Consider the following 20,785-nt stretch of genomic DNA (forward strand, 5'->3'; position numbering starts at 1 on the left):
ACCGCCGACACAGGGGAGCTGGGGCAGAGGCAGGCCAGCACCCTTGGGGAGCAGCTGTTGGCCAAGAGAACAAGGCAGGAAGACTGCGTCCTCGTGCTGGAGGGCCTGCCTGCAGCCCACACGTGCCATCCCAGGGCTATTTCTGCTGTTTTAGTCCTCCTTCCCTTCTTTTGGGCCAAGCGTTTCTTTCTTTTCTATGGGCTATAAACACGGCACAGGGCATGCCGTGTGCTAATGGTGTTTGTCCCTCTGGGTCAAAGCGTGCGGGGCCACGGCTCCTTCGATGCCCAGCACCCCACCAGTGTTGCTGTGGAAGTGCACGTCCATGGGGTCATGCAGACGTGACTTCTGCTCAACACGAGACCTGTGAGATTTACCTGCCGGATACTTGGTGCCGAGTCCTGTCCTGTCCACTGACTGCAGGGTGCTCCCTCCCGCCGCGGAGGGGCAGTCGGATACCAGTTACCGCCAGGCTCAGACGGTTTCCAGACTGGTTCTGCAGCTCCACGAGCCAGCGGCAGTGCGTGCGCACGCACCCACCCCCACGACACGGACACGCACCGTCACACTCTGTGGTCTCCCTCCTCGGTCGTCTCCTTGTGCCCTCAGTTTGCGCTTCTCTGATGACTGGTGAACCCAGGTTCACGTGCTTATTGGCCATTTGGATATCTTTTCTCGTGATGTGTTTATTCTACCCTTTTGATCATTAAAGAGAAAAAAGTGAGTGCTCTGTTTATAAAACTAATCTGTCACCTGTGTTGGAGACGTGTACTGAGTGTAGCTTCTCCTAGCGTGTGACTTGTCTTTTTACCTCTCAATGGGATTTTTTGATGAGGTCCAGTGTTAATTTTTCCCTATGATGGTAATAAGGCCTTTACAGTCCTGGTTAAGCAAACAGTGTCTACTCCACATCATGAAGGTGCTCGTTTATGATTTCTTCTACGTGCTTTGGTCTTCCCTGGTGGCTTAGATCGTAAAGAATCTGTCTGCAGTGCAGAAGACCCAGGTTTGATCCCTGAGTAGGGTAGATCCCCTGGAGAAGGGAATGGCTATCCACTCCATTATTCTTGCCTGGAGAATTCCATGCACAGAGGAGCCTGGCAGGCTACAGTTCATGGGGTCGCAAAGACTTGGACACAACTGAGGGACTAACAATCAGTTCAGTCCAGTCGCTCAGTCATGTCCGACTCTTTGGGACCCCATGGGCTGCAGCACGCCAGGCCTCCCTGTCCATCACCAACTCCCGGAGTTCACTCAAACTCATGTCCATTGAGTCGGTGATGCCATCCAACCATCTCATCCTCTGTTGTCCCCTTCTCCACTTGCCTTCAATGTTTCCCAGCATCAGGGTCTTTTCCAATGAGTCTGCTCTTCGCATCATGTGGCCAAAGTTTTGGAGCTTCAGCTTCAGCATCAGTCCTTCCAGTGAATATTCAGGACTGATTTCCTTTAAGATGGACTGGTTGGATCTCCTTGCAGTCCAAGGGACTCCCAAGAGACTTCTCCAACACCACAGTTCAAAAGCATCAGTTCTTTGGTGCTGAGCCTTCTTTATAGTCCAGCTCTCACATCCATCATGACTACTGGAAAAACCATGGCTTTGACTAGCTGGACCTTTGTTGGCAAAGTAATGTCTCTGCTTTTTAATATGCTGTCTAGGTTGGTCATAGCTTTTCTTCCAAGGAGCAAGCGTCTTTTAATTTCATGGTTGCAGTCACCATCTGCAGTCATTTTGGAACCCAGAAAAATAAAGTCTGTCACTGTTTCCCCATCTATTTGCCGTGAAGTGATGGGACCAGATGCCATGATCTTCGTTTTCTGAATGTTGAGTTTCAAGCGAACTTTTTCACTTTCCTCTTTCACTTTCATCAAAAGGCTCTTTAGTTCTTTGCTTTCTGCCATAAGGGTGGTGTCATCTGCATATCTGAGGTGATTGATATTTCTCCCGGCAGTCTTGATTCCAGCTTGTGCTTCTTCCAGCCCGGTGTTTCTCATGATGTACTTTGCGTATAAGTTAAATAAGCAGGGTGATAATATACAGCCTTGACGTACTCCTTTCCCAATTTGGAACCAGTCTGTTGTTCCATGTCCAGTTCTAACTGTTGCTTCTTGACCTGCATACGGATTTCTCAGGAGGCAGGTGAGGTGGTCTGGTATTCCCATCTCTTGAAGAATTTTCCACAGACTGTTGTGATCCACACAGTCAAAGGCTTTGGCATAGTCAACAATACATGCTTTATTGTTTTTCCTTTCACTTTTAGCTTTTGTGATTAATCTTAGTTTCTGTGTGAGGTAAGAGATAAGCATCAAGGTTCTTTTTTGTATAGAACAGACATGAATTTTGCTGGAACTTGCTTTTGACCCTGACTAGCCCCGATCTGTTCTGGTGACTGTCTCATGCACACTTGAATACAACGTGTGTCTGCATTGCTAGGTGGCATGTTCTTAAAAAATACCAGTGAAGTCAGCTTAGTTATTTAAACCTAAACTCTTGCCGATTATTTTACCTGCTTGTTCTCTGAGTTGCTGTGAAAGCTGAGTTAAACTATCTGATTGTATTTGAGATATTAATAGACATAAAGAGGATATTTCACAGTAAGGTGATTCCATCAAAGGAATCAACACAGTCTGGGCTGGAATGCAGTGAATACCGCGACAGCATACATAAAACAAATAACCACAGAATTAAAAAGAAATGGAAATGAAACTGATTTTCGTATGTTGACTTTATATTCTGCTACTTTGCTGAATTTATTTATTCGCTGTTCAGTTTTGGGGAAAGCTTGAGAAGGACTGGTAGAAACTCTTCTTTAGACGTGTGGTTGGTTTCACCAGTGAAGCCGGCGTCTCTAGAGCGTTTTTTGTTGGGAGGGCTTTGACTACTGATTCAGCCCCCTTAGTGAGTATGTGTGCTTAGCCACTTCAGTCGTGTCCGATTCTTTGTGACCCCACAGACTGTAGCCCACCAGACTCCTCTGTCCATGGGATTCTCCAGGCAAGAATACTGGAGTGGGTTGCCATGGTCTTCTCCAGGGGATCCTCCTGACCCAGGGATCGAACCCACATCTCTTACGTCTCCTGCATTTGCAGGTGGGTTATTTACCACTGGGCTTCCGTTGTGGCTCAGCTGGTAAAGAATCCACCTGCAATGTGGGAGACCTGGGTTTGATCCCTGGGTTGGGAAGATCCCCTGGAGAAGGGAAAGGCTACCCACTCCAGTATTCTGGCCTGGAGAATTCCATGGACCGTATAGGGTCGAAAGGGGTTGGACACGACTGAGCGACTTTCACTTAATTTCCTACCAGCACCGCCTGGGAGGCCCTTAGTAAGGAAATGTTTTCTATGTTCTCATGATTTAGTTTTGGCAGGTTTGGTGTTTCTCAGAATTTGTGTAATTCATCTAGGTTATCCAGTTTGTTCATGTATAACTGTCCATGGTACTCGCTTATAATCTTTTTTATTTTTGTAAAATCAATAGTAATGTCCCCAGTATCATTTTTGACTTTAGTAATTTGAGTTTTCTCTGTTTTTCTCTTAGTCCTCCTAGCTAAAAGTTCATCCACTTTGTTGATCTAGCCAACTTTTGGGTTTATTCATTTTCTCTATTGTTTTTCTATTTTGGTTAATTCTTCTCTAGTCTTTATGATTTTCTTCCTTCTGCTAGCTTTACATTTAGTTTTTTTTTTTCTTTCTAGTTTCTTAAATTGTAAAATTAGATTATCGATTTGAGATTTTCTCATTTTTTAATGTAAGTGTTAGTCACTCAGTTGTGTCCGACTCTTTGTGACCCCATGGACTCTACCCCTCCAGGCTCCTCTGTCCATAGGAATCTCCAGGCAAGAGTACTGGAGTGGGTTGCCATTCCCTTCTCCATTTTAATGTAAGCCTTATAGCTATATGTTTTCCCGTTGGTACTATTTTTGCTGCACCTCTTAAGTTTTGGGCACCAGGGAAGCCCAAAACTAATCTACAGACTCGTTGTAACCCCAGTCAAAATCCATGCAGGGCTTCGCCTGCCCTGGGGGGAAAGGATAGGAGGAGCTGCCAAACTGACTCTGAAATTTATTTGGAAATACCCCGGCGGCTCAGTGGTAAGGGATCTCCCTGCCAATGCAGGAGATGGAGGTTCGATCCCTGGGTTGGGAAGATTCCCGTGGAGTAAAAAGTGGCAATGCACTCCAGCATTCTTGCCTGGAGAATCCCATGGACAGAGAAGCCTGGCGGGCTACAGTCCAGGGGGTCACAGAGAGTCAGACATGACTGAGCAACTGAACAGCAACAGCAATAAACGATTCACAAAAAGCCAAAATTACTGTGATCAAGAAAAACAAATTTAGAGGATGTACGCCCCGTATTTGAAGACCAGCTGTAAATCTATAACAAGTAAGACAGTGTAGTGTTGGGATGAGACAGGTGAATAGGCCGCTGTAACTGGATAGTCCCGACAGAGCCCCTCGCACATCCAAGCGCATGTTCCAGGTGCCGCTGGGGTTCAAGGAGCAAGGGTCAGTCTCTCCTTTAAATGGTATCTGAGCAATTAATATCCTTATGAAAAGACAGAGTGCCTTGAATCCTGCCTCAGAATATACACAATTCATGTGAGATGTGGCATGTAAAAGTTTAAAAGATTAACAAAACATTGGAGTATATCTTCATGACTGCAAGGAAGGCAAAGATTTCTCAGATCAGATCAGATCAGATCAGTTGCTCAGTCGTGTCCGACTCTTTGCGACCCCATGAATCGCAGCACGCCAGGCCTCCCTGTCCATCACCAACTCCCGGAGTTCACTGAGACTCACGTCCATCGAGTCAGTGATGCCATCCAGCCATCTCATCCTCTGTCGTCCCCTTCTCCTCCTGCCCCCAATCCCTCCCAGCATCACAGTCTTTTCCAATGAGTCAACTCTTCGCATGAGGTGGCCAAAATACTGGAGTTTCAGCTTTAGCATCATTCCTTCCAAAGAAATCCCAGGGCTGATCTCCTTCAGAATGGACTGGTTGGATCTCCTTGCAGTCCAAGGGACTCTCAAGAGTCTTCTCCAACACCACAGTTCAAAAGCATCAATTCTTCGGCGCTCAGCCTTCTTCACAGTCCAACTCTTACATCCATACATGACCACAGGAAAAACCATAGCCTTGACTAGACAAACCTTTGTTGGCAAAGTAATGTCTCTGCTTTTGAATATGCTATCTAGGTTGGTCATAACTTTCCTTCCAAGGAGTAAGCGTCTTTTAATTTCATGGCTGCAGTCACCATCTGTAGTGATTTTGGAGCCCAGAAAAATAAAGTCTGACACTGTTTCCACTGTTTCCCCATCTATTTGCCGTGAAGTGATGGGACCAGATGCCATGATCTTCGTTTTCTGAATGTTGAGTTTCAAGCGAACTTTTTCACTTTCCTCTTTCACTTTCATCAAAAGGCTCTTTAGTTCTTTGCTTTCTGCCATAAGGGTGGTGTCATCTGCATATCTGAGGTGATTGATATTTCTCCCGGCAGTCTTGATTCCAGCTTGTGTTTCCTCCAGTCCAGCGTTTCTCATGATGTACTCAGCACATACGTTAAATAAACAGGGTGACAATATACAGCCTTGACGTACTCCTTTTCCTATTTGGAACCAGTCTGTTGTTCCATGTCCAGTTCTAACTGTTGCTTCCTGACCTGCATACAAATTTCTCAAAAGGCAGATCAGGTGGTCTGGTATTCCCATCTCTTTCAGAATTTTCCACAGTTTATTGTGATCCACACAATCAAAGGCTTTGGCATAGTCAATAAAGCAGAAATAGATGCTTTTCTGGAACTCTCTTGCTTTTTCCATGATCCAGTGGATGTTGGCAATTTGATCTCTGGTTTCTCTGCCTTTTCTAAAACCAGCTTGAACATCTGAAAGTTCATGGTTCACATATTGCTGAAGCCTGGCTTGGAGAATTTTGAGCATTACTTTACTAGCATGTGAGATGAGTGCAATTGTGTGGTAGTTTGAGCATTCTTTGGCATTGCCTTTCTTTGGGATTGGAATGAAAACTGACCTTTTCCAGTCCTGTGGCCACTGCTGAGTTTTCCAAATTTGCTGGCATATTGAGTGCAGCACTTTCACAGCATCATCTTTCAGGATTTGGAATAGCTCAACTGGAATTCCATCACCTCCACTAGCTTTATTCGTAGTGATATTTTCTAAGGCCCACTTGACTTCACATTCCAGGATGTCTGGCTCTAGGTCAGTGATCACACCATCGTGATTATCTGGGTCGTGAAGATCTTTTTTGTACAGTTCTTCTGTGTATTCTTGCCATCTCTTCTTAATATCTTCTGCTTCTGTTAGGCCCATACCATTTCTGTCCTTTATCGAGCCCATCTTTGCATGAAATGTTCCTTTGGTATCTCTGATTTTCTTGAAGAGATCCCTAGTCTTTCCCATTCTGTTGGTTTCCTCTATTTCTTTGCACTGATCGCTGAAGAAGGCTTTCTTATCTCTTCTTGCTATTGTCCTGCCATTCCCTTCTCTTTTGGAGAAGGGAATGGCAAACCACTTCAGTATTCTTGCCTTGAGAATCCCATCAACAGTATGAAAAGGCAAAATTATAGGATACTGAAAGATTTCTCAAGTAGTTCACTAAAAGCACTAGCCATAATTTAAAAGTTGATAAATTGTACTTTATTGACATTAAGAACTCTGTTTATCAAAAAACACCACAAAGAGAATGAAAAGACAAGCCATAAACTTGAGGAACATATTTACAACACATATGTCCAACAGAGGTCTCAGATCTAGGATATAGAAGAAATGCTCATGCAGAGACATCACTTTGCCGACAAAGGTCTGTCTAGTCAAGACTATGGTTTTTCCAGTCGTCATGTATGGATGTGAGAGCTGGACCATCAAGAAGCTTGAGCCCCGAAGAATTAATGCTTTTGAACTGTGGTGCTGGAGAAGACTTGAGAGTCCCTTGGACTGCAAGGAGATCCAACCAGTCCATTCTGAAGGAGATCAGCCCTGAATATTCATTGGAAAGACGGATGCTGAAGCTGAAGCTCCAATACTTTGGCCACCTGATGCGAAGAGCCGACTGACTGGAAAAGCCCCTGATGCTGGGAAGAACTGAGGGCAGGAGAGGAAGGGGTGACAGAGGATGAGATGGTTGGCTGGCATCACCGACTCCATGGACCTGAGTTTGAGCAGATAGTGAAGGACAGGGAGGCCTGGCGTGCTGCAGTCCACGGGGTCACAAACAGCTGGACACGACTGAGCGACTGAACAGCAACAACAGCAAAAAATACGTGTAAATCAATCAGAAAAACAGGCCCTCTGGACACGTCACAGAAAAAGACACCAAACTGCCAATCAGCACACGAAGAGACAGCATGGCTGAATTCATGGTCAAGAGATGCCACTATGCACCAACCAGAATGGCTGAAAGCTCAGCCAACATACGCAGTGGCTAGAGCCTTAATCCACTGTGGGATGGGGAGTAGAAGCCAGTGTAGCCTGTCTAGAAAAGCCTTGGGCGTTTCTTACGCATTTAGGCGCCTACATGCCGTGTGACACCGCTCTGCCGTGCGCGGGCTTTTGTCTAAACGGAAATGAAAACACATCTTTGGAGAGACTTCATTCCTAATCTAGAAACCACCAGTTCAGTTCAGTTGCTCAGTCGTGTCCAACTCTCTGCGACCCCATGGACCTCAGCACGCCAGACTTCCCTGTCCCTCATCAACTCCTGGAGCTTGCTCAAACTCATGTCCATCAAGTCGGTGATGCCATTCAACCAACTCATCCTCTGTTGTCCCCTTCTCCACCTGCCTTCAATCTTTCCCAGCATCAGGGTCTTTTCCAATGAGTCACTTTTTCTCATCAGGTAGCCAAAGTATTGAAGTTTCAGCTTCAGCATCAGTCCTTCCAACGAATATTCAGGACTGATTTCCTTTAGGATGGACCGGTTGGATCTCCTTGCAGTCCAAGGGACTCTCAAGAGTCTTCTCCAACACCACAGTTTAAAAGCATTAATCCTTCGGCACTCAGCTTTCCTTACAGTCCAACTCTGACATCCATCATGACTACTGGAAAAACCATAGCTTTGACTAGACGGACCTTTGTTGGCAAAGTACTGTCTCTGCTTTTTAGTATGCCGTCTAGGAACCAACAGTGTAAGGAACGGGCTGCTGCTGCCTGCAATACCGCATGTAGCTCTCACATCATGCTATTGAGCAAGGCAGCCGCTGGTATGAAGTTCAAGGCTGGGAGGCGTCCACACGGGAGGAGGCAGAGGGGTCTAGTACCCGTGGTCTCCAGGGCAACCTCTTGAGGGCCTGGAAGTGATTGCATCTGGACCTGCATTGCCGCTCTGACCACCTGTGTGAGAAAGGTCCGCTCTCCCTGCGGGCCTGCGCCCTTGGCCCGCAGTCCCAGGAGTAGCCAGAAGGTGGCAGCAGCGGACCCCACACCCACTGCCGAGCGCGGCACCTGCCGGACTGTGGAGCATGTTAGGGAACCAGGTGCGGTCAGCCTGCTCAGTCCTCCTTTCTTTCCATGTTGAGGCGACCACGTGGGGTCCACCCACGTGGTGTGTGTGTCATCAGGACCAGAAGGGCAGGTGCTGGGCCCTTTCTTATCATCGGCATCTGAGGGGACAGTGGTAGTTCTCTGGTGACTATGGGGTGTCTGGCCCTGGACAGGTTCCCACCATGGGCTGGACACCCCATTCCTCGCACTCTCTGCCCTCGGGGGGAGGTGACGGTCTTCCTACTGTGATGCACAAACTCCCTCCTGCCCAGGGGCCACGGCGTGAGGCTGAGGCTCAGGGTGCTCCAGGCAGGGACTGTGGGGACCCTCCCGAGGAGTGACCAGCCCTGCCTTCCTTCTGAGACCACGTCGAGTCTGCACGCATGTCACCAGCATCTCTGGGCCCCTGGGCGGCTCTGCCCCTGACCAGCAGGGTGGGCTCTGGGGGACCTGCCTCGTTTGACCCAGCATCAGGTCTGGCCTCTGCTGCCGGACGGGAGGGCTCAGGACCACATGGGACTCTCACCTGCTTCCACCGGGTCCGGTCTTCACCCTGGGGTCGGGCAGAGTCCACAGTCCCAAGCCACAGGCCAGGGCCGCCTTTCAGTGCGTCCTGTTAGAGCCAGGGAGGCGAGGCGCCGTCTGACCTGTCACCGCACCCCTCGCACCAGCGAGGCTCCTGCTTCCTCCTCCCCTGGCTCCTCGCTGTAGGGGCCTCTCCCGCGCTATTGGGGAACTGATAGCTGCCCTCCTCTCCCCCGCAGGGTGGCTACAACACTGTGCACGCACCTGCGTGTCCCAGAAAGTCTCTTCCCCACGCCAGGGCCGTCACAGGGGCGCCGCAGGAGGCCAGGGAGCCCAGCAGCCTTGGCTGCAGTCCATCCTCGCGGGGGCTGTGTTGCGGCCCTGGGGGGTGGGTCTATGATGCAAGAGCTAACCTGACACAGACACTATGCCGTCCGCCAGCCTCATCCCCCTGTTGTGGTGTCTTCCTGAGCCGGCCCCGTGGCTGCCGTGAGCTCGTGGCCACAAACCAGTCTGACTGACAGTAAAGCCCACGGGACACTAAGCTGGACCCTGGACCCGCTGCCATGGGCAGCTCGGCCTCCCCATGTGGGCCTGCAAGGCCCACCCTGATGCGGGGTCCCCAGCACAGGGACCCTGGCTTTCGTCTCCCAGCACCTTGTCTGGGCCCAGGGACAGCGCCCGGGGGTGTCCCTGCAGTCTGATCCTCAAGTAGGGGGTCCCCACCTCTCCACAGGCCACGTTCCCAGGCAGCCCTCGGGTGGGCAGGGGCACATTCCGTGCCCCCCCACCCTTTCTTCGGGGCGGCCGCCCTTAAGACCTCACGGGCTTTCTGGATCTTGCTTTGTAGCGGCGAGGCCTTCATCCCCAGTTCCAGAAATCACTTTTTGCAGTGCCAGGCTCTGCTGAACAAAATCACCTCTGTGAACCCTCAGACCGAGATCGACGGGCTTCGGAACATCTGGATCATCAAGCCTGCGGCCAAGTCCCGCGGCCGAGGTGAGTCTCAGCCGGGCGCCTGCATGGACAGCCAGCCTGGGGGCGGGGGCTGGGTGCTGGGCTCCTTGGGGCGCCGGACTCACGGGTCCTGGGGAGCAGGCGTCCCAAGAACCAGCTCATCACAGCTTTTGTTCTGTTTTGCCAAGTAATTAAGATTAATTAGAACGTTCCATCGCTGCTAGACTAGAGGGAGGTCCCTGTGTCCAGCATCTGGGGGCCTTGGTCCTTGGGTGGTCATGAAACCCCTGGAGGTGCCCGTCCTGCGCCCCTCGTGAGCCCTGTCCCTGGTGACCCCTGGCTCCAGATTTTTACTTCTTCCTTTGTCATGGCTGTGACCGTGTCCTCTTCTTTATCCCTAATGGTAATATGGGTTCTTCATTTAAAAATAGAGTTTGAAGGTGATTTTCTAATCTTACAAGCGCTCCCAAAGAACCTTCTTTCGGTTGCATTTTTTCTGTCTTCTGTGAGGGATCATTCCCCTGGGTGCTGACTTAAATGCTGAGCTTACTTATTCCCAAGCGTCCTTCTGCAGCTTGGAGATTCTCAGGCTGTGGAGATGCCTTCACAGCACCGCCCTGCCTGCATCCTCTTCTTCATGTCATGGGGTGTCCTCTCTCCCCTAAAAAAAGACATTACCTGATGTCTATCTACATGGATATCACCTTTTGTTTGCACATTCTATTTGCCCCTCGGGTTATTTGAGGAGTTTTATCATTGTTGTAAATTCATAAGCAGTTACTTCTTATGTGATTTTTTAAAATCTTTATTGATAATAATGTGCGACATTCCTACATTCAGTCCTGAACATCTCCCATCCTGAAGCCTTCTCTTTCCTGGGCTTCCGCCTGCTCTCAGCCTGCACCCCCCGCCTGGGGCAGGGCCCCCCTGGCTTTCCTGAGCCCAGACTTTCCTCTCACTGGCCACACTGCCCCTTGGGGGATGCTCCACAGACTGCTCAGACCCTGCTGGTCGGAACCGAATGCACCCTGTTCTGCCTGGTCACTGGCTGTGCCCCAGCCCCTTCCCCTACCCTGGTGCCCCCTCGACCCCTGCCCTGCCCCACAGCCCTGTGCCCCACACCCTATCTCCCAGCCTGGCCCCCATCCTGGTGCCCCCACCCAAGTACCGCCACCCCCGACCCCTGTTCCAGTGCCCCCACCCCAACCCCACCCCTGACCCCCAGTCGGATGCCCCTGGTCCCTGACCCCTACACCTGACCCCTGACCCTGACCCCACCCCTGACCCCACCCGACCCGACCCCGATGCCCCCACTCCCTGACCCCTGACCCTGACCCCCACCCCTGACCCCCACCCTGTGCCCCTTCTCTTCTTGGTCCAGGACAGTGTCAGGGATCTGCAGCTTCGTGCTGGACTCTGGTTTAAGGATGGCAAGGTTTCAACCTGCCGTCACAGAAGAGCCAGGTCTCTGTTCTGTGAGGAAAGCTCCCTCGTGTCCTTTGCCCCTGGCCTTGCAGGTGGCGTCCCCCACCCACCCCAAGAGCCAGACTGTGCCCACATCGCGGCAGCTGCCTCACGGCCAGTCACGTCTCCTCACGCTTGTCCATCACAGGTGGCAGGGAGGACGGTGGGGACTTTGCCTCATGACGCAGTTCAGGCTTCAGGGGTGTCCCGGCCAGGAAGGCGAGGGCTCGGGCCCTGTCGGCAACATTAAACGCTGCAGCCCAGGGACCCCAGCTCCCACCTCCCCTGCTGCCCCGTCTGTCCGGTCACCCTGGGTGTGAGCCTCCTGGGCCCTCAGAGCCCCTGGAACAGCCCAGGGCTGCCTGCTGGTTTCCCTGAGGCCACAGGCCGTCCGCCCCCCGGTCCCCACTCCCCCCGCCCCGGCCCCCGCCCCACCCCCTACCCCCGTCCGCCGTGCTCCCCCCCGCACCCCCCACCCCAGCTCCGCCGACTCCGTCTGGGGCTCAGCTGGCTGCTGCCTCCTCATGGGGCCTCTGTCCACACCCCTGCCCTCCCTGTCCTCACGTCCTCTCTGAAGCCCCGGGCTGGCCTCGCGGTGGATGAGTAAGAGGGTTGCCCTGGCTGCGGCCTTGACCGTGAAGGCAGAGCCCCTGTGCCGTGCCCCTGGGGGTCCACGGGCAGCACGCTGGGGCTCGGGGCTGAGCAGCGGCCTCTTGCAGACATAGTGTGCATGAACCACGTGGAGGAGATCCTGGAGCTGGTGGCTGCAGACCAGCCGCCCGCCAAGGACAAGTGGGTGGTGCAGAAGTACATCGAGACGCCGCTGCTCATCTATGACACCAAATTCGACATCCGGCAGTGGTTCCTGGTCACTGACTGGAACCCGCTGACCATCTGGTTCTACAAGGAGAGCTATCTGCGCTTCTCAACACAGCGCTTCTCCCTGGACAAACTGGACAGGTCGGTGGGGTCAGCTTGGCACTATTCAGGGCGGGTTCCCACCAGCACTGGAGTGCCAGGCTGGTCTCATGTGTCCGATGGGGCACTGGGTCCTGGCTGGGGCCAGGGAGGTTCTGCAACCTCCCTCTGCAAGGGGCGGGCTCTGGCCCCCTGCCCATCAAGGCCAGGGCCCTGCATCCCCAAGGGGCATGTATGTTCTCCAGGAAATCCTAAAAGCACCATCTGCCACGTGCTCAGGGGCACCGGCTGGCATAGAGCCGCCCTCTGTGGTGGCTGCCACTGCCCCTCTGTGGGGGAAGCTGAGGGGCCAACTGTGCTCCTGCACTTGACCCACGGGGGCCGCGCTGGGGGTGCAGCCCTGCCTTCTGCACTGCCCATGTGCTCGGTCCACTCAGCGTGTGGGGAAGGACAGGAAGCGCTCCTCTGGGAGTCCCCTGGGGCCAGCCCGCCGAATTCTGCAGTAGCCCCTGCAGGGCCTTCTCTTTGTGAGTCCCCAAAGCCCTGGGTCGGGGGTCCTGCAGGTCGGGGAGTTGCTAGAGCGTCCCCAGGAGAGGCCAGGGTGGTGCGGGGGCACGGTGTGTCGAGGTGGTGGGCTGCCAGGCAGGGGCTCAGACCTCCAGAAGCGGGTGCTCCCCAGTGGGTGAACCTGCCGCCCACCAGGGCCCCAGAGTGGGCAGGCTATGAGTGCGCTGGGGACAAGGGAGGCCACCAGCAAAGTCCCGGGAACGTGCCATTCTCCTGGAGAGGTTGGTGGGGCCACCTCGCTGTCTGAACGGAGGGCCAGCGGGGTTCTGCTTTGTGGTCGCACTCGGGGCGCCCAGGCTGCACAGACGTCTTGGTGGGGGATACGGGGGAGTCTATCGGAATCGTGAAGGCCGAAGGTTGCTTAACGGAGACCTTGCAGGAGGGGGTTCCCTGTGCTCAGGCTGGAGCTGTGAGTACACCTGGAGTCGCCTGGCAGGAGCAGGCTGCTGGGACAAGTCCCGGCCGGCAGCTCAAGGAGCACATGGCCCACCAAGTCAGGAGGACCCAGAGGAGGATTCTGGGGGACTGGGCAGTGAGAGGTCCCCAGGGCCCCTTCCAGCCTGCCAGGCCCTTCCAGCTGTGAGCTGCGTACCCGGCAGGCCTCCACTGTCTCTGAGCTGTTTCTGCATCTGGGAACAAAACCCTCAGCCAGGCTGACAGAGCCCCTGACATTGTTTTGAACTGCGTCTGCTCCAGCAGCGTGTCTTCAGGGTCTGGGGGCCCACCCTGTTTCTTGTATCTGTCTTACGGGTCACAGGCGGGGCCCCCAACCAGAACCAAGTGGCAAAGGACACGCTAAATGAAAATGACTGACAGGACACGTATTTTACAGTCTCCTATAGATGCTGTTCAACTTAAGTCTTACTTAGACCAAGGCCAGGGTATAAATGAATTCGCTGAAATTTTCGATTAGTGAATCTCTCTCTCTTGGGGGCGCCAGCCCTCCCCCAGCGGCAGGAGGGGAAACAGCTCCTAGGGTGGGACTTGCCGGCGGCCCCTCGTTGGTGGCCCGGGGCTGGTTGGCTTCTACGCAGACCTCCCCTCCCGCAACGGGGCCCCCCAGGTTGAACAGGAGGGGAGGGGACCCCTTAGGGACCCACCTGTAGCCACCCTGCGCTAGTGGGCAGTGTCTGTGGGAGGGGCTGGGGTGGCGTCTCAGGTGGGGCCTCCGGCGGGGGGGCGGGGCGGGGCCCGGGGCGGGGCCTCTGGCGGAGTCGGGGCGGGGCCTCGGGTCGGGGCGGGGCCTCGGGGGAGCCGAGGGCGGGGCCTCCGCGTTTCGGGCGGGGTCGGGGGCGGGGCGGGGCCTCTGGCGGAGTCGGGGCGGGGCCTCGGGTCGGGGCGGGGCCTCGGGGGAGCCGAGGGCGGGGCCTCCGCGTTTCGGGCGGGGGCGGGGGCGGGGCGGGGCCTCGGGTCTTGGGTGGAGTCAGGGGTGGGGCCTCGGGTCTGGGGCGGGGCCTCCGCGTCTCTGCCCTCGGGAAGGAGAGGGGACTGAGCAGCTGACACCTGACCCCAGCCTTGCCCCGCAGCGCCATCCACCTGTGCAACAACTCCATCCAGAAGCACCTGAAGAACGACAAGGACCGCAGCCCCCTGCTGCCCCGTCACAACATGTGGACCAGCACCCGATTCCAGGAGTACCTGCAGAAGAGGGGCCGCGGGGCCGTGTGGAGCAGCGTCATCTACCCGTCCATGAAGAGGGCCATCACCAACACCATGAAGGTGGCCCAGGACCATGTGGAGCCACGCAAGAACAGCTTTGAGCTGTACGGCGCCGACTTCATTCTCGGGCGCGACTTCAGGCCCTGGCTGATCGAGATCAACTCCAGCCCCACCATGCACGCGTCCACGCCCGTCACAGCACAGCTGTGCGCGCAGGTGCAAGAGGACACCATCAAGGTGGTGGTGGACCGCAAGGCCGACCGAAACTGCGACATCGGCAACTTCGAGCTGCTATGGAAACAGGTGTTGGGGGTGGGGCGTCTCTCTCCCGCTGGCCACCTCGGGGTAGTCTCTCCGCTCATCCCGTGGGTCTCACGCGGCCCAGCTGGCCTTTGCCGTTCTTGCAACCTCTCCTCCGCAGGCACCTCCTCCTCTGTGGTACCAGGCAGGACAGGGGTCCCTCTAGGCCGTTCCTCTTCTCTCCTGCAGTGTCCCCCCTCCTCCTGGGGTGAAGATCCAGCCTTTCTTCATGGGTCTTTCCAGGGGGCTGCTCCCCTGGGGAGCCCTCCTGCAGGCGGGGCAGCAAGACCCTGCGACCTGGCCTCCCTGGGGTAGGGGGACCCAGGGTTAGGGTTAGAGTTAGGGAAGTGTGGCTGGGGGTTCTCCCTGAGGCCCCAGACCTGACCAAAGACTGGGAAAGGGCCTGCCGGCCCCCCTGACCTCGCCCTCCTGTCCCCAGCCGGCAGTAGAGCTGCCCACGTTCCAGGGCTCCGACTTGCTCGTGGAAGGCGTGGGCATGAGGAAAGCCAGGAAACAGATGCCAGCGATCCCCAGCATTGACTTTGTGCCTCCGCTCTCGAACATCCATCCACTGAAACAGAGGTGCCCCTCAGCCATGCTAGACCTGGACCGGGGACCCCCACTCATGGCTCTGCACCAGGACTTGAAACTGCAAGATGAAAAGGCGCTTCCTTGCACCTTGCCTGTGCACTTACACAGGCTGGTGGAGAGAAGCGCTAAAGCCAAGAGTGGCCACAGGGAGTCCGGAGGGAAGATCGAGCTCCCCTCCTGCACCTCTCAGCACCCAGACTATAAGGCTCCCCGCCCCGCTCTCACCAAGGCCGAATCCAACAGACACTCGGATCCAAACTCATTACATGTGCACCCACTGCCATCCGTGCTTCCAAGTGTGAAGACAGCGGAGGGTGCTCCGTTTCAGCCACCCAGACCACCAGGTAACAGCGTGGAGCTTGCGCCCGTGCGAGCCTGGGGTGCGTATCTTCCAGGGCAGGGCAGGGCCTCTGGTCTGGGCACTGGCCTGAGCTCGGAGCACCTGGGCCTGGTCAGGTTGTCGGGAGAATGGGAGTCCTGCTGCGGTGGTTCCGGGGCCCCCTGAGCACCAGGTGCCCTGCACAGGACCAGCTGGGCGACAGCCTTCGCCCCTCTCCCTGGGGGATGTGGTGCCAGTGAGGGGCTGCGTTGGAGATTTGAATAACACCGCGTGCTGGGGGCGGGTGGTGGCCGGCACAGGGCCCCATGCTGTTTTCTGAGGCTTCTGATGGAGCAGACCATGTGTGACCCAGGAGCCTGGCCTGAGGGTGGGCTTCGAGCACAGGCAGACAGGTGTGGCGGAGAAGGCAATGGCACCCCACTCCAGTACTCTTGCCTGGCAAATCCCATGGACGGAGGAGCCTTGATAGGCTGCAGTCCATGGGGTTGCGAAGAGTCGGACACGACTGAGCAACTTCACTTTCACTTTTCACTTTCATGCATTGGAGAAGGAAATGGCAACCCACTCCAGTGTTCTTGCCTGGAGAATCCCAGGGATGGGGGAGCCTGGTGGGCTGCCGTCTATGGGGTCGCACAGAGTCGGACACAACTGAAGCGACTCAGCAGCAGAAGCAGCAGCAGACAGGTGTGGGCAGCCCCTGGTCTCTAGGGGTGGCCTGTCTGTGCAGCCCAGGGCTGTTTCCAGCGGTCCTGGCACCCACATGTGGCCGAGAGAGTAACTCCAGCCCGGGCCACGGCCCCGCCTGCTCTGCCCCAGGTGTACCCCCTGTGCGGACTCACCAGGGCACTTGCACTGCTGTGTTCCCGCCACCCAGCTGGGCTCTCAGTGTGTCTGTCTCCCTCTCCCTGGCACTAACAGCCTCTCGGCCGTCTGTCTGTCTCCCTGCAGATTGTAAGCTCTCAGGGGCCGCGTTCGTGCTGCGCCCCCGCACCCGGGCTGTGCCGGACACCTCGCAGATGCTCAGTACGTGCGCGAATCGCCCCCTAGAACTGCCAGCTCCAGGCACGAGGGGCCAGTGCTCTCAGAGCTGGCAGGGCCCTCAGGGGCCACGTCCAGTTTCACCCACTTTCCTAACCCCGTGTCCAGTCTGTCACCGAGGCCTATCAGCCCTGCCACGTGGCAACTCACCTCTCCGTGAGGGCAGTTCCCACTTTTTTTCTGTAATACACTGTGCTTCCTCCAGGCATCTTCCTCGGAGTGAGTGGCAAGTAGACACACACACCTTCAGCCTAAAAAGCAGTATTAGCTGCTGTAGCAAAGTCCCTCAAACTTGGTGGCTCAGACCACGTTTTTTCAGAAGACCAGAGGTCCAAAACCGAGGGCTTGGCAGGGCCGGGCTCCTGGAGCCTGGAAAGCCTCCTGCGTCCTGCAGCTTCCGGCGGCCACTGGCAGTCCTTGTTCCTTGGCTTGCGGACGCATCACGCCGCCCTCTGCCCTGCTTCACACCGTGCCCTTTCTGTGTGTCACTCTGGCCAGAGTTCCCGCTCTTTTAAAAGGACAGCACTTGTTGGATTGGGTGTCACCCTCCTCTGATGTGACCTCATTTTACCTTGATTACATCTTCAAATAAGTCAATTCCAAGAGTCCAGGTGGATGTGAACTTGGGGGGCGGGTACACTGGGCACTGAAAGCATGGCGGGAGGGACTGCACGCTGACCACGCCGTGCTGGCCTCGGCTTCCTTTGCTGCCAACGCTTGGTGCTGACGAGGGTCGTTTGCCTCTGGAGGAGGTGATGGTGTGCATTTGCTTTCTACTGTTTACTAATAAAATGGCTTGTTTTCAGACACACACCGGCCATCTAGGTCTCCTCTCCTGAAAAGCGGGTCTTGGTCTGATCGTCTTTAGGATCACAGATCTTTCTTGCTGATGCGTAGGGGTAACAACCATCTACTCTTGGATTCTCCTCCTTTCTGAGTTGATTTGTGTGGCAAACACTGTCTCCCACTTTGTGACTTGTCTTTTCACTCCTTGATGGTAACTTTGGATATAAAGCCACGGTGTTGTTGTGCCTCAGTTGCTTAGTCGTGTCCAGTTCTTTGTGATCCCATGGACTGTAGTCTTCCAGGCTCCTCTGTCCGTGGAATTGTCCCAGGCAAGAATACTGCAGTGGGTAGCCATTCCTCCTCCAGGGGATCTTCCCGACCCAGGGATCAAACTTGAATCTCCTGCATTGGCAAGCTGTTTCTTTACCACTGAGCCACCACAGAAGCAAAAGTCACCTTAATTTTTAATAAACTCCAGTTGGTCAAGCTTTTCCTCCAGTTGGTGATTTTTGCATCTTGTCTCCTTACCCTGAGGCCGTGAAGACCTCCTCTTCTGGAAGCGCTGCTGTGGCGGGCACATACATTCCAGTCTTGAAAGCTCCAGCTGACTTGGCAGGTGGTGAGAGAGGGAGAGCCCAGCGCCCCACCCCCGCTCCGCCCCCCTCTCCGCGCCCCCCCCCCCCCAGCTCCTTGCAGGCTCTTCTGGGCTTTTGGTCAGCTCCACTGGTTGGTCTGTCTGCCCTGGGCTAATGCCACAAGGTCTTCATAACTGTAGCTTTGCCGAATGTCTTCATGCTGGTCAGACAAGTCCTATAACCTTGCTTTCCTTCCTTGAAAATGCCTGGGCTGTGCTTGACCCCCTAGGCTTCCATTCAAGTTACAGGATTAGGTTGTCAAGATCTACCAACATCATTTTTGTAGTTAAAATTTTTTAAATGTTTATTGATATTAAAGCCATCAGTTTGGTGAGAACTGACTTCTTTACATTATTGAGTCTTCAAATCTATGAATGTGATGTATCTATTCATAAATAAATCCTTTAATGCCTTTCAATAAGCTCTTAGATTTCTTTGCCATGGTATTGAACTTTTTTGTGTTGGATTTAGACTTACATATATTTTATTTTGTATTCTATTTTAAATAGTATCAAACTTAAAAATATTTTCCTACAAATTGTGGCTGGTTGACAAAGAAGAAATTGATTTTTGTGAGTGGATTTTTTTGAAAATCCAGCTATCTGGCTATCATTTCTATTAGTTCATTAATATATTTGAAATTGTATTTTAACATGGACACTTGTATCAGCTGGTGAGCTTTCCTTTTCCCTGCAACGGTTACAGATTTCATATCTTCTTCTCATTTTATTGCCTGTCTAGGACCTTGCTCATTCATTCCTTTTTCTCATCCCATCGGACCTCAGGTGCAAGCATTCTGACTAATAGTGATTCTTGGTTCATGACATAGTTTCGTTGTTTGTCCTTGCATGGCCTACTTTTATTTAGGTCATTTTGATAGTGTGCTTAGAACTTGCACACAGGTTTTAATTTGGGTTTCAATGTGGCCAAAGTTACCAATCTTTCTTTTAGTCAATGTTATTTTGTCTCAAGGAATTTTTCCTTACCGTAAGGTTTAAAACTTTATTTACCTACATTTACTACTAAGAGTTTCAAGCTTTGTTTTCGACATAAAAGTCCTAATCCATCTGGAGTTGACTTTTGTATATGTTGTGAGGAAAGAATCAAATTTTATTTTTGTCTCTGTAGATAATTTTTCAATTATTTATCGAAATAATCATTTCTATCTTCTTGTGAAAATAGTGCTGCACGTGCGTACGCGAGTGTGTTTCCGGAGTCTCCACGTACGCGAGTGTGTGTTTCCGGAGTCTCCGCGTACGCGAGTGTGTGTTTCCGGAGTCTCCGCGTACGCGAGTGTGTGTTTCCGGAGTCTCCGCGTACGCGAGTGTGTGTTTCCGGAGTCTCCGCGTACGCGAGTGTGTGTTTCCGGAGTCTGCGTACGCGAGTGTGTGTTTCCGGAGTCTCTGCTCTGTTCACTGATGAATTTGCTCCCCTGCACCAGGGCCACACTGTCCATGTTTTCCGGTGGGACAAGTTTCCTCTCTGCTCATCTTCATAAGAGTCTTGGTCATTCCTGACCTCATTCTCTTCTATATAAATGTCATAATTGTTTTATCATGTCCAACAAAAATCCTTGGACTTGCATTGAATTCATAGATCAATTTGGGGAAAATGGATAAATGAATGAAATCATGTCTTCTGTTCATGAACAGAACGTGTCTCTCCATTGACTTAGATCTTTATTTTTTAATATTTATTTTTATTCACTTATTTATTTGGCTGTGCTGGGTCTTCGTTGCAGCACGCAGGATCTTTTAGCTGTGGCATGTGGTATCTAGCTCCCTGACCAGGGATTGAACCTGAGCCCCCTGCATCGGGAGCTTGCAGTCTTAGCCATTGGACCACTAGTGAAGTCCCTAGATCTTCCTTAAATTTTAGAATTTCCGCATCAGAGATTATCTGCATCTCTCATTAGATTTTTTGTTACTTGATATTCAGACACTACTGCACATAGTGTCATCTCTGTATATAAATTTTCTCTTTGTTTGTTGCTGGCATATAGAATGAGATTGATTTCTATATATTAATTTTCTATCTGCACATTTCTAAATTCTGTTGTTATTTCTGAAAATTTGCATGTTTCTTCATTTGAGATTCTATGTATAATTGTTCTACATAAATAATTATATCTTATGCAAGTTCAGTTCAGTTCAGTCGCTCAGTCGTGTCTGACTCTTTGCAACTCCATGAACCGCAACACTCCAGGCCTCCCTGTCCATTACTAACTCCCAAAGTCCACCCAAACCCATGTCCATCAAGTCAGTGATGCCATCCAACCATCTCATCTTCTGTTGTTCCCTTCTCCTCCTGCCCTCAATCTTTCCCAGCATCAGGGTCTTTTCAAATGAGTCAGCTCTTTGCATCAGGTGGCCAAAGTATTGGAGTTTCAGCTTCAGCATCAGTCCTTCTGATGAACACCCAGGACTGATCTCCTTTAGGATAGACTGTTTGGATCTCCTTGCAGCCCAAGGGACTCTCAAGAGTCTTCTCCAACACCACAGTTCAAAAGC

General features: G+C 53.0%; 1 protein-coding gene across 1 annotated transcript in view; it reads left to right on the top strand.

Moving 5' to 3' along the window:
* The window catches only part of TTLL8 (tubulin tyrosine ligase like 8), a 53,191-nt gene that overhangs the window by 19,844 nt on the left and 12,562 nt on the right, over positions 1-20,785 (top strand). Inside the window, exons 10-14 of the mRNA XM_055565988.1 lie at positions 9,871-10,019; positions 12,161-12,401; positions 14,453-14,888; positions 15,325-15,856; positions 16,765-16,839. Of these exons, the coding sequence (XP_055421963.1) occupies positions 9,871-10,019; positions 12,161-12,401; positions 14,453-14,888; positions 15,325-15,856; positions 16,765-16,839 (1,433 nt within the window). The remainder of the gene's footprint in view (positions 1-9,870; positions 10,020-12,160; positions 12,402-14,452; positions 14,889-15,324; positions 15,857-16,764; positions 16,840-20,785) is intronic.

The sequence above is a fragment of the Bubalus kerabau genome, chromosome 1 (genome assembly GCF_029407905.1).
Source record: "Bubalus kerabau isolate K-KA32 ecotype Philippines breed swamp buffalo chromosome 1, PCC_UOA_SB_1v2, whole genome shotgun sequence".
NCBI classification, from domain to species: Eukaryota; Metazoa; Chordata; class Mammalia; order Artiodactyla; family Bovidae; genus Bubalus; species Bubalus kerabau.